Source organism: Alosa pseudoharengus, unplaced genomic scaffold, assembly GCF_046254945.1.
Source record: "Alosa pseudoharengus isolate Yale_2024_CS ecotype anadromous, Long Island Sound unplaced genomic scaffold, YU_APseudo_1.1 YU_APseudo_1.1_scf_9, whole genome shotgun sequence".
In the NCBI taxonomy this organism is placed as follows: domain Eukaryota; kingdom Metazoa; phylum Chordata; class Actinopteri; order Clupeiformes; family Clupeidae; genus Alosa; species Alosa pseudoharengus.
In genome coordinates this window covers 32,951,100-32,966,311 of record NW_027468881.1, presented here as the reverse complement: position 1 = coordinate 32,966,311, position 15,212 = coordinate 32,951,100, and the positions used below count along the sequence as shown (strand labels likewise).

The 15,212-nt window shown below is 43.4% G+C and overlaps 3 protein-coding genes across 3 annotated transcripts; 1 reads left to right on the top strand and 2 right to left on the bottom strand.

The window, feature by feature from the left end:
• Positions 1-2,017: 2,017 nt before the first annotated feature.
• LOC143114491 (transcription factor HES-5-like) lies at positions 2,018-3,376 on the top strand. The gene is made up of 2 exons (XM_076276122.1): positions 2,018-2,195; positions 2,320-3,376. The coding sequence occupies exons 1-2, from the start codon at positions 2,127-2,129 to the stop codon at positions 2,764-2,766; spliced, it is 516 nt and encodes a 171-aa protein (XP_076132237.1). The 5' UTR covers positions 2,018-2,126; the 3' UTR covers positions 2,767-3,376.
• Positions 3,377-6,056: 2,680 nt separating this feature from the next.
• On the bottom strand, positions 6,057-6,696 carry LOC143115314 (transcription factor HES-5-like). The gene is made up of 2 exons (XM_076277284.1): positions 6,622-6,696; positions 6,057-6,494 (listed from the first exon to the last, which is right to left on the bottom strand). The coding sequence occupies exons 1-2, from the start codon at positions 6,694-6,696 to the stop codon at positions 6,057-6,059; spliced, it is 513 nt and encodes a 170-aa protein (XP_076133399.1).
• Positions 6,697-8,500: 1,804 nt separating this feature from the next.
• tas1r1 (taste receptor, type 1, member 1) lies at positions 8,501-14,200 on the bottom strand. The gene is made up of 6 exons (XM_076277283.1): positions 13,992-14,200; positions 13,505-13,790; positions 10,660-11,418; positions 10,278-10,487; positions 9,764-9,884; positions 8,501-9,426 (listed from the first exon to the last, which is right to left on the bottom strand). Exons 1-6 carry the CDS (start codon positions 14,198-14,200, stop codon positions 8,501-8,503), a joined length of 2,511 nt encoding a protein of 836 aa, XP_076133398.1.
• Positions 14,201-15,212: the final 1,012 nt, after the last annotated feature.

The window sequence follows — 15,212 nt, the reverse complement described above, 5'->3', positions numbered from 1 at the left end:
ACTGTTTTGGTGTGTCCATGTGTCCTCACACCTACCTTCTAAATAGGTGTGAACGTGAGTCTGCCTTTTAAGTTGACGTTGCCCACGTGCCATAAACCACGCGATAAATGTCATGTTAACAGCTAGATATTGTCATTGCATATCTGCAATAGGCATGCTTTATTCTGCAACTATTGGTTTAAAACATTTTCTAATTAATTTCCATTATTTATTTGTAGTCTACTATTCATACTGAAACAATGACCACGTATATTTCACAACGAAAACTGCCTGAAAAGGCCTTCAGAGTGGTTGTGTGGACTGTCAAACAGGCGCGTAGCAAGCGTGGGGGATGTGGGTGTTATAACGTACACACTTTTGCTGGAACACGATTCTATCCCCCACACTTTTTGTCAGATTAAAATGAAAGTAAAATATGGAAATAAACGCTCCCGTAAAGAGTTGGAACAGTATACACAACGCGCACACAAAGAGACACAAATAGGTCTGTTGATTTGATTGAATGGTCATCCAGCCAATCACATCAAGTTAGCCAGTGAAGAACCAGAGCCGCTCTGATCAAATTCAAAGTGTTCATCTTTCTGACTGACAGTTTTTGTCACACTGTATAAATGCAGAGAGTCAAAGTGAATACGGGGGTGCGCGCACCAATGCACTTGTTTGTGCAGAAAGACCTTTGGCTACTGTTCTCAGAGCATTATGCTTTCTCTGTCTATGATCTGCAGCTTTTCTCAAACTATGGGCCTCCTCAACAATTAACCTAGGCTACTGGTCCACGTAGCCGCGAAATTAAGTTATGCCCGGTGCTTCACACGTCTGATCTGATTTCACTGTCAATGTGTCTCGTAGTGCTACATCTACTGGAGATCTTAATGTCTTACTATCGCGTTCCATTTAGAACATCTTATTTTGATCTTACAAACGGAGGCGTCAAGACACATTTGAGTTACATCTGAGAACTAAGATTTCCAGCATGTAGAACTCATATAGAGCGCTCATGCAATGTGTGTGTCCCTGCAGCAAGTGAAACTGTAACGTGGGCTAGAAGCAACAATAGTTTAAACAACAACGTGGCTTCCTGTAACTATATGGAAAAAGCATAGAAACTGCTAATCATAATCTTTAAGTTGACATTAATTAAGCTGGCTATATGCAACACAATTTATTTATATTCCCTTTGCATATGTTTGGTTAGACTTCAAACGTTTTTGAATTTGAGCTTACAGTTCTGTATTCTTTATTATTATATTTATTTAGGTATTAGTGATACCTCGAAATTAGGCTGCTGTCTGTTAGGGCAATTTATTGTAGCCTGCAAACCCATATGCACAAAACATAATTTCTGAAATGATTTCTTGATTTATAACATGAGATATGTCTCCGTGTAGGGTAGTGTCAAATAGTGAAGTGATAGGTAGATCATATAGGCCTACATGTCACATGAGCCACACATACAGTATGAGGGGCGTTGCTTCTTCTGTCCCGCAAACTGCATTAAAATGGTGTGTTTAGCAATCAGAATTTCACTTTTTATTTCGGGGTAGAAACTGCCGGACACCAATATAGTCCGCACCCCTCTCAGAAAATACTTACAACGTCCCTGTAGGGAGTTATTTATAATTTGGCAAGATTGTTTCATTTTCCTATCCCACAACCCCCACACTTTTAAAAAGCTTGATACGCCCCTGCTGTCAAATACAGAAATATATAATCAGATGTGTGGTTGTGTGTGTGTGTGTTTCTGAAAAGTACACTCTGGGCTGGGATGCATTCTCACCAGTAAGTGTACAAAAGGTCAAGTTGCTCGACTGTAAGGCAGTAGGCCATAATGCAAGTGTCTTAAAACAAAGTTTTCACGAGAGCAGGTGTGACTGCTGAATTCTCATGGAATTACTAGTGGCCAAAGTTGTTGATACCTTGGGAAACTTTCTCCTGGATTGCACAACTTCAGGCCTCCTAACCATAAAAGTGATGTCTCCCTTTGTTGTCACCAGCCAGCCCACTGGCGTGAGAGTGTGGGAAAAGAAGCCAAATGTCTTTGTAATGGTAATGCCCACCTATAAATACTGTGGGGTTCCATCAGAGAGTTCCCATTTCTCACATCGCCATCACAGAGAACAGAAGACATGGCGCCCCACACTGCTGCCCTTCCTGCCTATCACAATCTGGATCTGTCTGACAAGAACAGATTCAAAGTAAGTTTTCTCCACCAGCAAAGAGTGTGATTATCTTGTGTTGTCTGGGTGTATTTTGTGCAAATTGTGAAGTTTTACTTGTTAGAACATAGTTCTGACCTATTTTTATTATTATTTTCCTCAGTTAAGGAAACCCTTAGTGGAGAAGATGCGCAGAGATCGCATCAACACCTGCATAGAGCAGCTCAAGTCCCTGCTGGAGAAGGAGGTCCAGAGCCAGGACCCAAACGCCAAGCTGGAGAAGGCCGACATCCTGGAGATGACGGTCAGCTTCCTGCGGCGGCAGCGGCATCCCGGGCCTGTGCAGAGTCAGAGGGACTATAAGGAGGGCTACTCCCAGTGCTGGAGGGAGTCCGTGCAGTTCCTCCACGCCAGCTCCAGCAGAGGAGTGCCTTTCAGGGAACACCAACTCAGCCCTCAGAGAGCCCCTCAGGACCTCTCCTCTTCATCCTCGTCCTCCTCGTCCTCCTCCTTCCCGTCCGCCTCGTCTCCTGTCACCTCCAAACAGAGCTCAGTCAGCGTCATCCACCATGCTGGGAGCAAGAGGCCTGTTTGGAGGCCGTGGCACTAATGCCCACAGACCCCAATACGACTAAACCTGAGGGATGTTGTGTGTCTCTCAAAAGTGTTGGAGAAGTTTTATTTCCACTCATCTAATATGTTAGTTTCTCATCATATTGATGGACAAGTACTCTGATGTCCTTATGTTGTTTGTAAGTGAAATTACCATATCTATTAAGTGAAGGACTCCTTCCATTCTTTAAATTGCTCTTAAAGTAGTGCCTATGTACATGTTTAACATTTTCTAATGTCCATTGAGAATTTCATCTTGTGTTCAAATGGTTGTTGATGGTTGTTTTGTATAATGTCTGCATGTTTTGACGACTCCAGTGGAGTTTACTGTGTACTTATCAGACATATGAATTGTTATTGCAGGGCTTTTTCTGAGAATATTTCTCTTTGTACTGAAATGTCCTTGTGTCTGACCAGCTAGCAGTGTGTTTGGCTTGTTAAATATTGGCCAAACCTGCCTGCACATCAGGCTTAACACTCCTGATGACTCAGCACAGTGGGCAGCTGCCAATGCCTGAGTTAGAAATGTCCAAATCAGGTCTTCAATCAAGTGTGACACTTCTGATTGTGGGACCAGCTGTTTTTGTTTTGTAGGCCATATCTACTGTTTGAATCTAGATTTGGTTTTATTATGTGATGTATACCTGAAGCTCTTATTTGTTCTGTTTCTTGTATTAATAAACATTATTCTTTTAAATAATGGGTTTGTGTAAGGATGTATATTTGTTATGTTGCAATATGCAGTCCAAGCTTAAAAAGGGACAAACAGGGTTTTGTATTGAACTAATGTGTAGATTTACCAGATTAGATTTGTAGATTTGCAACACTTTTGTTAGAGTTACACATCTCAGTGTCTGATTAATTTGTAAGTAAGGCTAGTCTGCTGTAAACTATAAACTATAGCTAAATAATTGATTATTGATAGGATAATTGATAGGATTGATTATTGCAATGTTCTATATGTTGGCTGCAATAACACCTGTCTAAAGAGTTTACAGCTTATACAAAATGCAGCTGCTCGCACACTCACTAGAACTAAAAAATATGAACATATTTCCCCTATGGCATCTCTACATTGGCTGCCTGTTAAAAGTCGCATTGACTTCAAAATATTACTTCTAACGTACAAAGCCATTAATGGCCAGGCACCAGAATATATTAAAGATCTCCTAGTCCCATATAACCCACCCAGACCGCTACGATCACAGAATACTGGCCTTCTTGTAATTCCAAGAATCTCAAAAACTACAGTAGGTGGCAGAGCTTTCAGCTATCGCGCACCCCTCCTCTGATATAATCTCCCTTCCTCAATTCGATTAGCAGACACCCTCCCTATTTTTAAGTCTAGACTTAAAACATACCTCTTTACTGCCTCCCATAGTTAGGTATGGTGCGGTGTGGAACCTCACCCATCTCGGGGATTGGAATGGACCACCCTGCTGAGTCCTCGTGTGACTGGCACCCCAGTCGCGCGTGAGATGGTGGTCCCTGACCATACCTGCGCTGGTGTCGACTACCCCTCACCATGCCTTAGTTATGCTGCTATAGCATAGTGCTGTCATGGACTTCTCATGTGCCATGCCTTACAACTCCCCCCCCTCTCCTCTCTCCCCTTCTCTCTCCCCTTCTCTCTTTCTCTCAACTCTCCCTCTCTTGCCCATTCTCACTATGATTTACTGTAACAATATATAGCACCACTGATCACCTATTGACATTAACCACATTGATTTCAAGTAATAATAACCCATTACATTTATCTTTCTTCCCCCCTTATTGTACCTCACTTCTGAGGTATATCATCACCAGTCATCAACCATCCATGTGCCTGGCCCTCCTCTTATCCATCCCACCTGAAGTCCCATCCTTGACTGCTGTATTACTGTACCCCTACCTGGATTCCTGGCCCGTACAGCCCCATCACCTGCCTATGACAACTCTGCCCGGATTCTGGCCTGTCTGCTGACCCACCACTTGCCCCCTGACAACTTTCTTTCCTGGACAATTCCGACACCGGACTATTGCACTTTCTCTCACTAAATCATGATTAATGCTTTATCATACTGGATACGTAATCATCCCACCTCTTATAACTTTCACCTCAGGTGCTTTAAACACCATGTCCTATTCTCCACACCTGACTGTCATATGCATTTGTCATTGTTTACAGACCTTACTGTCCGTATTCACCCTAGGCAGATGGGTCAGGCCCTTGAGTCGTGGATCTGCTCGAGGTTTCTTCCTATATGTATCTCCAATTGTAGGGAGTTTTCATCGCCCCGGTTACCCATGGGCCTTCTTTCTTTCTTTCTTCCTTTTCTTTTCTCCCTCTTTTCTTTTTCTCTACATTCTGTAAAGCGCCATGATATATGTGTAATGTTTTGGCGCACAATAAATAGAAAATTGAATTAATTGTCAACTATCAGCTTGTTTGTCAGCTACATAACTGTGTTCCATGGATGCGTATACAGTATGAGAACTTCTTTGTTCCTATGCAAGTGGCAGCTGCTTTGGCTTGGAGACTAATCTTAACATATGAGAATAGTGGTGCATTCCAAAGTGTGGGATAGTGCCGATAATGAAGAACACATATTTAAGTAATATTGAAGTTATTTTTTTAATAATTAATTACTTCTTCGTCTGAAGTGTTCTCGGAAATGCATGGGATTGACATACAATGTAATCCAATTAATCAGCTGTTACAAAACAGTACCATTGCACTGGCATGTACAATAATTTGATTGTACTTCACAGTTTACAGTAAATCATTCATATAAACAACATGATTATAGTGAATGCTGTCCACATTAAAATTAAGAGGGGCACAATCACGTGCCACCATTTTTGTACATATCACATACATACATACACTTTTGATTTGAACATATGGTAAAAGGCTATTCAAAAATGAGAAAATTTCTCAAAATACATGCCAATACTATACCAATTTGTAGATCAGAAAAGTATACAATGAACTCCACAGGAGTCAGCTGCTTCCAAAGATGCAGACATTGGAAATCAATGCTACTTCTACAAGATAAAGTGATTGTTGATTATATGTTAGAATCACTAAAATAGCTGCAACTTCAACTAGGAACTGACTTATCTTGGATATGTACACAAGACTCCTCTGAAAAAAACCAAAGCATCTTTCTGTAACATTTGTCCATCAATATGATGAGAAACTATAACATTAGATTAGAAATTAGACGAGTGGAAATAAAACTTCTCCAACACTTTTGAGAGACACACAACATCCCTCAGGTTTAGTCGTATTGGGGTCTGTGGGCATTAGTGCCATGGCCTCCAAACAGGCCTCTTGCTCCCAGCATGGTGGATGACGCTGACTGAGCTCTGTTTGGAGGTGACAGGAGACGAGGCGGACGGGAAGGAGGAGGACGAGGATGAAGAGGAGAGGTCCTGAGGGGCTCTCTGAGGGCTGAGGTGGTGTTCCCTGAAAGGCACTCCTCTGCTGGAGCTGGCGTTGAGGAACTGCACGGACTCCCTCCAGCACTGGGAGTAGCCCTCCTTATAGTCCCTCTGACTCTGCACAGGCCCAGGATGCCGCTGCCGCCGCAGGAAGCTGACCGTCATCTCCAGGATGTCGGCCTTCTCCAGCTTGGCGTTTGGGTCCTGGCTCTGGACCTCCTTCTCCAGCAGGGACTTGAGCTGCTCAATGCAGGTGTTGATGCGATCTCTGCGCATCTTCTCCACTAAGGGTTTTCTTAACTGAGAAAAGAAGTAGAAGCTTTGGTTAGAAACTGCAGCAACTTAAAAATAACTGAACAGTCAAAGAAGTGTGATTCACATATCTGCGAAATAAGAACATTTACTTAGGCTTCTGAAACAAACTTACTTTTATTCTGTCCTTGTCAGTGAGGCTCAGGCTGTCATATGTAGGTATGGAGAGAGTGGCTGTGTAGGGTGCCATGTCTTCTGTGAGCAGACCTGTTCTCCCTGGCTGTCGAGTGAGAAGTGGGATCTCTCTGTGAAGGAGGTCCGTATTTATAGCCCTTCATTACCATTACAAAGCCATGTGGCCTGTCCTGGGCTAGGTTTCCCACACTCTGACACCAGTGGGTTGAATCAATATCCCAGAGGGGGTTGGGGTGGGGAGGGTGGAGGAGGATGGGGCAGAAATCAATACTGCTATGGTCAACCGCCTATTTGGTTCAATAATGAGAGAGTTCCCAAGATCACAGGAGGGACACGTGAGCACAGTGAGATCGGCATCTTTACCTGACTTTTTCAACACCTGCTAGTTTGATTTCTAAATGTTTGATGAATATTATGTATCATATAATGAGACCAATATCTCATTGTATTTAAAGATGAATATAATCTCATTTGTAATGCAGTAAGAAAAAATCCATCTTTGTTATCTGTCATGTTTCTTTAGTTTTTTTTGTTGTTTTGTAAAGCAGTTTGATTTTATTGTGTTTTCTTTTATAACTCTCTGATATGGAGCTGTTGTATTTTTTGTTTTCTTGCCCTCTCTAAAAAGCACACGTTGACCAGTAGCACAGATGTTCTTTTTGGGGTAATGTTGATTACACACAATTATCCAGCCGCTCCTCCTAGGGCACACGCCCGTTGTCCCTCCCCTCTGAGAATATTAGGCAGTGAATGGAGGGCTAGTGTGGGAAACGCATCCGCCGACCAACTCACACGTTCCCGAATCAATGGAGTTGACCTCCCCAACAACAAAAGCCCCTTTTATCGGCTTCACTGGCTCCCACTCTTGATTGTGTGTGTGTGTGTGAGAGAGAGAGAGGGTGTGGAGGGGGGAAAGAGTTTAGATGAAAAGAGAAAAGGGGAGAGGGAGGAGTTGGGATGGTGTTTTGAAGACCATTACTTAATGTAATGTTACATGCATTTTTATTGGAATAATAACTATACACACAACTATACATATTATTGGTTACCTTCAAAATTAATTTGTTTATCGCACACATTACACTACAAAACAGAAGAAAAAAAACAACAACAGGATTTTGGACATCTGTTTGGAGCTGAGCGAGAGCTAGATTTACCCAGCTGCTTTATTAAACCCCTTTCTCAGGTTTTGCCTATTATCAAAAACATGGGCACACATGCCCGGGCAATTGCCGCCTTAAAAACCCAACCCGTGCCAGCAAACCGCTTTCAGGCCTGCCCACATAACTGCCACCTTTTCTTCCACACAAGAGGGCATATGCCCAACAGACTTAGGAGAAAAGACATTCACACAGCCAGCTGCCGCTCAGGGTTGTGTTGCGTTTTCTCTCTTTGCAACAGATAGAGCTTGTTTTGACCAAATGTATTATGCTCTTGCTAATCAAGCAGGTTTAGATAATCCCCCTTTGTGACCCAGTTTAAAACTTTATAATTGAATGATCAACAGCACCAGCATTTTAGGCTGTACCCATTCACTATGTGAAGACTTTAATGTGTTCAAATAGCCTAAGTAAAGAGAAAATTACCTATACAATAGCCATAAAATGTTTGAATAGCACATAGTCTTTGAACAATGTTGCAGCTGCCTCAAGGTGCTCTTTTTCATCTGACCACTGGAGTGCACTATAACACAAATGTGTAAGGCTCGATAATCTTTACAGGAGTACATTTGACTAAATATAGTTTTATGCTGTTCATAATTACATTACTATATCGACTAAACTAATGCAAATATTGTAATGGATTACATTACCTACCATTTTGTGTCACTGCTCTATTGGTATGCCAAACCTGCTTAGTCACTGTTTAGTCATGGTGTACATTTGAATACAGTTTTGGAAGTGGGCGGTGGTGTTCATTTGTGGCTTGATTAAAATAATGTACACCTTGGGCAGGAAATAGCCACCTAGAATTCCTAGCACGCTCACGAGTATAACACCCACATGCATAGCCACTGCATAGATCTCTCTGTTGATGCTGTAGAAGGTGATGAACGAGACCCAGGACACCATGTACATCATCAGGCAGAAGGTCACACACTTGGCCTCATTGTAATTGGCTGGCAGGTCTTTGCCCATATAGCTAAGGCAGAAACAGAGGACACTGAGTATAACTACATAGACCAGCTCTGCTAAGGCCCCAGCTGACATGGTTTTGCTGCACTCCTCTACGGTCTTGTCAAAGTAGAAGTCGTGGTCGTAGACGGGGAGGGAAGGATCCAGGACGATGCGCAGCACGGAGATGAGAAGCACCGAGGCCGAGACCATGCCAATCAGCGCCTCAGGGCCGTGGCTCTTGGACCAGGTCTCGTAGGAGCGGGGCAGCTTGGAGGACCACTTAAAGATGCAGACCACTTGGAGGGCTCGGACGGTGATGCAGGACAGGCAGACGGTGATGCCGCAGACGAACAGTGGCTGTTTGAGCAGGCAGCCGAGCTTGCTCGGGTGGCCGAAGTGGCACAGGGCACTGGACGCGGCGACCGTGAGCGACAGCAGCATCACCAGGCACATCTTGCCACCGGCCGACTTGACCACGGGTGTGCCCAGTTGCAGCAGGAAGACCAGGGCCGTGCCCAGCGTGAGCAGCAAGGTGACGGCCAGCAGCAGCAGCAGGGCGATGCCCAAGGGGTGCTCCCATGGCAGGTACATCACCGTCCGTGCCAGGCACTCCTCACTCTTCGCCACTGACCACTGATCCAACTCACAGTCCTGGCAGTTGGTGGTGTCTGGGGAAGCAAGTCCGAAATACACTTTCACATCAAAGGTCAAAGGTCATTCACATCACAGTGTGAGGACACGCTATGATCTGGCTATTTGGCAGCCTTTATTACTCATGACACATATGTACCACAAGTATACCACACACAATATAACATCTACTGAGACAAACCTTTCTGTTTTTTTTTGTCAGAGACAGTCCAGCATCACAGTTAATGCACAGAAGATACTAGTGGATCCACGGGATACCCAAATATGACACCTACTGAACAGGAAGCGGACAGACTGAAAGCATAGACAGTAAAAGAAAAGAGATTCATCAGGCCACCAGGGACATTTGCCTACCAGTTTTGTTGAGGAACGTGCCAGCGGGACATGCCTCGCAGTCAAAGCAGCACTTATGCTGTCCAGTCAGTAGCTTCCGATGGCCCTCGGGACATTCAGGGGAGCACACCGACGTGGGCACCTGAGAGGTAAATTTTTTTTATAATTATATTTATTTGATTTCATACATGTAACAGAAATTGCTTATACCAGTACAGACATATTAACTATTATCAATTTACAATCCTACTCAGGCATGGTATTCACATTCTGTTACTCATACACCCATGCACCCATTAATCACGATTTTTATGAGCATGAATACATATAGATCTGCTCCCACAACAGTCCATCAGTCAAATCCAGTCAAATCCAGTATGATATACTAGTTAATGTACATGTAGTAATTTACTAATATATCAAAGGCTAAGGACCAAAACTCCAAATTTGCAAATGACAGACTAAAAAAACATTTTTATAGTGACAAAATTGAAGCAATTGTGCACTTTAGATTAATCATCATATGAATACACACCGTCCCACCGGTCCTCCATGGTACCTGGGTTGAATCGATCCACAGAGCAGGTGGGTTTGGGCTGTAGTCCCCGACCACATGTAAAGTCCACTGTTCCCCGACCCAGACCCAGGTCACAATGTCATAGCCAGTTGGGGGGTCACCATTCTCATCAAAGTACACCGATGTGTTCCTGACAGAGAACCTGACAGTTTTCAGCATTTTCCAAACCTGTCAAATTCAGCAGAAAACGTTAAATACGATATCAGGTGTTGGACCACAATGATGAAATTATCCAAAACTCTCACTGAATCATCACACTCCTAGTATGTGTGGTCCTGGCTTGCGTATCTGAAATTCAAAATACCCCAAACAACCAACCATCTTTGAAGCATTGACTGACCTCCCACGGGTCTACCTCTGTGTGTTGGCATCCGCCTGTGTTACACCCAAGGGTCTTGTGCAGTGCGTGTGCTATGGCGTACACGGCTTTGTACACATTAAAGGACGAGATGATGTCGTAACTCAGCAATGGGTAGTTCTGAGACGCCATGGTCAGGAGGTCTGTGTCCTGCAGACAGCTGGCACTCAGGGTCTCCTTGGCATTCAAACCCTGGCTATTGTTGAGCATGAAAAGAGACCGCTTCTCGAAATCACTGAAACCAGACAGGGGTGAGTATTTCACCGACACACCCAGGACAGTCCCAATGGACTGGATGCCGGGTATGCCCGACACTAACGTCGCCACGGACCAGTCCTCGGTTCCTATCCACACTTTGTCCGTGACGTTCTGTTCAATGACGAATGGGAAGAAGCCGCTGACTATCCTCTTGCTGGAGAAAACCACTATGGTGTTCACTTTTGTTTTGATGATGTCTTGGACTATGTCTCTCATGTGTTCCTTGGTGTCTTTACTGTAGACTGGTATGACCCCCTGATAAGCGACACAGATCCCGTAGTCTGAGGCCTGATCTGACAAACTCTGCATGCCCTGTAGGCCGTAATCATTGTCACTGCCAAGAAGGGCGACCCAGGTCCAGTTGAATTTGACAAGAATCTGTATCATCGCATTGACCTGTTTTTTGTCACTTGGAATGGTGCGGAAGAACGCAGGGTACAGGACTTTGTTACTCAGCATTTCATTTGAAGCTTCATAAGAGATCTGAAAATGTAGATTGGTAATAATAATATTACATAATAATAATAATACAAGGATACAAGGATACAAGGAAGTTTATTGTCACATGCATATAGTTACTGGAAGTAAGAAATGCAGTGAAATTATGTCTGGTGTCAGCCTATTTGTGCATTAATGGGGGGGGGGGGGTAAAAAGTGGAGTAGAAGCGGGGTTTAGTAGATTAAATGACAAGGGCTGCATAAGAAAGGTGGGGGAGGATTGGGATTGGGGGGGGGGGGCACCAACAAGGAGCACCCAAGAGCAACAGGGGCAAGGAAAAACTCCCTTACCAAGGAAGAAACCTTGGGCAGATCCACGGCTGCCCAATTAATAGTAATAATAATAACTAGATGTACCGCAGAGCGTTACAAAATATGACCTCCGCCCAGTCCAGCACATTTTTTCCACAAAAATAAATCACGCTGAAAGGCCTATATGATTCTAACTGTCTCACTAAATTGCATTATCCACACTCAATTCTCACTGGTATCTGCTAGACAACAAGTACCAAAACATGATTAGTGCATAGATTTCACATGTAAAATTCATTTTATACAACCCCACCTCCATCTTGCCTGTTCATAAATCTGAGAAATGTTTTAATTGTGTGCATGTGTGCATGTACATGTTTATGTTATGTGTGTGGGTGTGTGTGGTGTATGTGTGTGTGTGTGTGTGCGTTCTTGTGTGTGTGCCTGCGTATGTGCCTGTGCATGCAAGTGTACATATGTCTACTGTGTGAGTATGTGTCATACATATGATTACTGTGAATGTATGTGTGTGTGTGTGTATCTGTTTGTGCACATGTGTGCACATGAAATGGGTTAACATGACCCCTGGAGGCAAACATACGGAAAAAATGGTCCTCCTAGGCCCTACAGTTCTCAAGATATTCACAGAGAACTGTGTCTGCCTTACCCTCCTTTCGGGGGGTCCAGTCCAGCGGGGGGGCTACAGATCAAAACGAAAAACGACGGTTCCATGCTATCCATGTGGGGTTACATGCCCACCAAGTTTTGTGTACCCCGGTCTTTCAGTGTCCCGGGAATCCCTGTTGGTGTACTTCACTAAATGTACACATCAATTATTTTATTGTAAGGCCCCCCATGAACGAAAGTACACAAAACTTGGCATGCATTCGGAGGGTGTCATAATGATCCTACACTTTTATTTTCGTGCAGTTTTGACCTTGTCAGCCAGAGATATTGTGATGAAAACACCTGATTTTTTGCTTTTTAATTTTTAACTAGGTGGCGCTATACATGAAATAAGTGGTAATGGGATGGGTTGACATGCCCCCTTAAGACCAACATACATAAAAAAGGTGGACCTCCTAGACCCTACGGTTCTCGAGATATTCACAGAAAACTGTCTCCGGCCACCTACAGGCCAGTTGGTGTATAGTAACATAAATTAATTTATTGTGTGTCCCCCCATGAACGGAATTCCACGAAACTTGGCGTGCATACAGAGGGTGTCATAATGATCCTACACTTCCAATTTCGTGCAGTTTTGACTATGTTAGGTCACAGATACCTGCGATTACAACACCTCATTTTTACTTTGTGTTTAACTAGGTGGCGCTATACATGAAATGAGTGGTTATGTAATGGGTTGACATGGCCCCTTGAGATCAACATACAAAAAAAAATGGTCCTCACAGAAAACTGTGTCTGATACCCTCCTTTCGGGGGTCCAGTCCAGCGGGGGGGCTACAGATCAAAACGAAAAACGATGGTTCCATGCTATCCATGTGGGGGTACATGCCCACCAAGTTTCGTGAACCCCGGTCTTTCAGTGTCCCGGGAATCATTGACGGAAATTTGGGCATGCGAAAAAGAAACAAAAAAAGAAAAAATGTCCGCGGCGGTCATAATAATAATAATATAATAATGATGGAGATTTAAATATGAGTTTTAATAAAGGAGTAAGACAAGGTGAAGGAGCGGCAAAAAAATGAACACATTCATAAAATGTTTCAAAGGAGAAAAAGTTTCATTGCATCAGCTGCACAGGTCACACAGCAGAGTAGGCCTACAGCAATCTCAGTGGAACATTCCAGAGCCTCACCTGTGGCACCAGGTAGGCACCCAGCGCTGCGGCTGGAGTGAAGCTATAGCTGCTGCTGTCGGGCCCGACCACAGCCACCGCCCTCTGTCCGCGCTGCGTCCCGTTGGACTGCTGTATCAGAAGGTCCAGCGTGGCTAGTGTGCTGGCCGGCTGGGAGCATGTGTCATAGGTCTGGTACCCTAATGTGACTCCAGGCAGAAGGTTGGGGCTTGTGTTGTTGTTGATCTCCTCCACAGCAAATCTCATGGCTTGCAGTAAGTGGTACCCATGTTTGTTTAAAAGCCCTCTAAAATGACATTTTGCAAATGGCAAGTGACAGCATCGTAAAAATAAGTTAGCAATATTTTTAGAATTGAGTACAATTAAAGGCTTTAAAAGCTTAAATATCTAGTTCTTCTGTCAGAAGACAATAGACAGAGGGAGCCATCTAAAGTCCATTTCTACCAGCATAATAAATCACTGACCCTGTCCCTGCATGAGAACTTACTCTTTGCAGTCTCTCAAATAGGGCTGGCCGGAGACGCCAGCGTCCGTATTATGGAGAGGAAACAACCCTGAGATGTAGTAGTCTCCCACAAGCTGAAGTCCCTCACCGTCCGCTAGGCTACAAAGAGACAGCCAGAGGATCGGGGGGATCAGCAGAGGAATCAGGAGCGTCGCTGGACTCATGTTCATCAGGAGCGTCGATGTTCTCATGTTCATCAGGAGCGTCGATGTTCTCATTTGTGGGTCTCACGGGAGGTATCTTAATGGGATTTATGCACCCCAGGAGGATTCACAGCTGCTTATCTTACTCTCCACACAGATGAGTGAGAACCGATTTGCATCATACATCTCAGGGAGATACATTTGCATGGGCCTATTTGTTTGTCTTGCCACATGGTTTGCCTTTTAGAGGAGACAACTGAGTGAACTAAATAGCCCTTGTTAAAAAGGCTATCTGCACATCTGCATCAGTGTGGCTGTTGAAAAAAAAAATCCTTGAAAGGGAAAGCTATTATCTTTTAGCTATTACCATAGTTTTTTTTTAATTCAAAGGGATTTCTTTTTTGGAATAAAATGGATATAGATTTAAGAAATCAAGTTCTAAAACTTTATTCAAGTCCATGAAAATGATTATTTCATGCAACAAAATTCATGCACATGTTCTATATTTTCTCATGATTCAACCATTCAGTGCTTTCACTACCAATTATACTTCATGAACAGACTTGTTAAAAGACTGGTAATTGATACTATCATGTCAGAGATAGTATTAACCTCAGGCCATCTGCTAACCAAATGATGTCATTTGGGTTTGTGTTTTGTTACTGCACATGCGATCACCACATGTCACAGCTTTTCTAACCAACAAAGCCTATTTGCCTGATTATGCTGCCATTTCAGAGGCTTTCAAGGAAACAAAAGACCACAATGTACTCTCCTAAGCCTGTCCAAAAGAAGATAGATGCAAATTTCATGTAGCCTATGTGTTGTGTAATTATATGATGGTGACAAACAAGATGGTTCTAAACAAATGACCACAATTCTTCTTTCCAAAGCCCACTGGAAGGGAATGGTGATGGATGCACATTTCATGTGTTGTGTGTTATGAAAAACACATATATTTCCCCATTATTCAATATACAATGGTATTTGTGGGGTTCAGAATATTTTATTTAAATATGTATATGACCTGTCTACACTGATATAGTTTTTGCTTTCTGAC

Excerpts from the sequence above, each read along its gene's own strand:
- LOC143114491 (XM_076276122.1), top strand. The coding sequence starts at position 2,127 with ATGGCGCCCCACACTGCTGCCCTTCCTGCCTATCACAATCTGGATCTG. Across the intron at positions 2,196-2,319 it reads CTGACAAGAACAGATTCAAA|TTAAGGAAACCCTTAGTGGA; the intron begins GTAAGTTTTCTC and ends TATTTTCCTCAG.
- LOC143115314 (XM_076277284.1), bottom strand. The coding sequence starts at position 6,696 with ATGGCACCCTACACAGCCACTCTCTCCATACCTACATATGACAGCCTG. Across the intron at positions 6,495-6,621 it reads CTGACAAGGACAGAATAAAA|TTAAGAAAACCCTTAGTGGA; the intron begins GTAAGTTTGTTT and ends TTCTTTTCTCAG.
- tas1r1 (XM_076277283.1), bottom strand. The coding sequence starts at position 14,200 with ATGAGAACATCGACGCTCCTGATGAACATGAGTCCAGCGACGCTCCTG. Across the intron at positions 11,419-13,504 it reads GTGCCTACCTGGTGCCACAG|ATCTCTTATGAAGCTTCAAA; the intron begins GTGAGGCTCTGG and ends CTACATTTTCAG. Across the intron at positions 10,488-10,659 it reads CAGAGGTAGACCCGTGGGAG|GTTTGGAAAATGCTGAAAAC; the intron begins GTCAGTCAATGC and ends TGAATTTGACAG.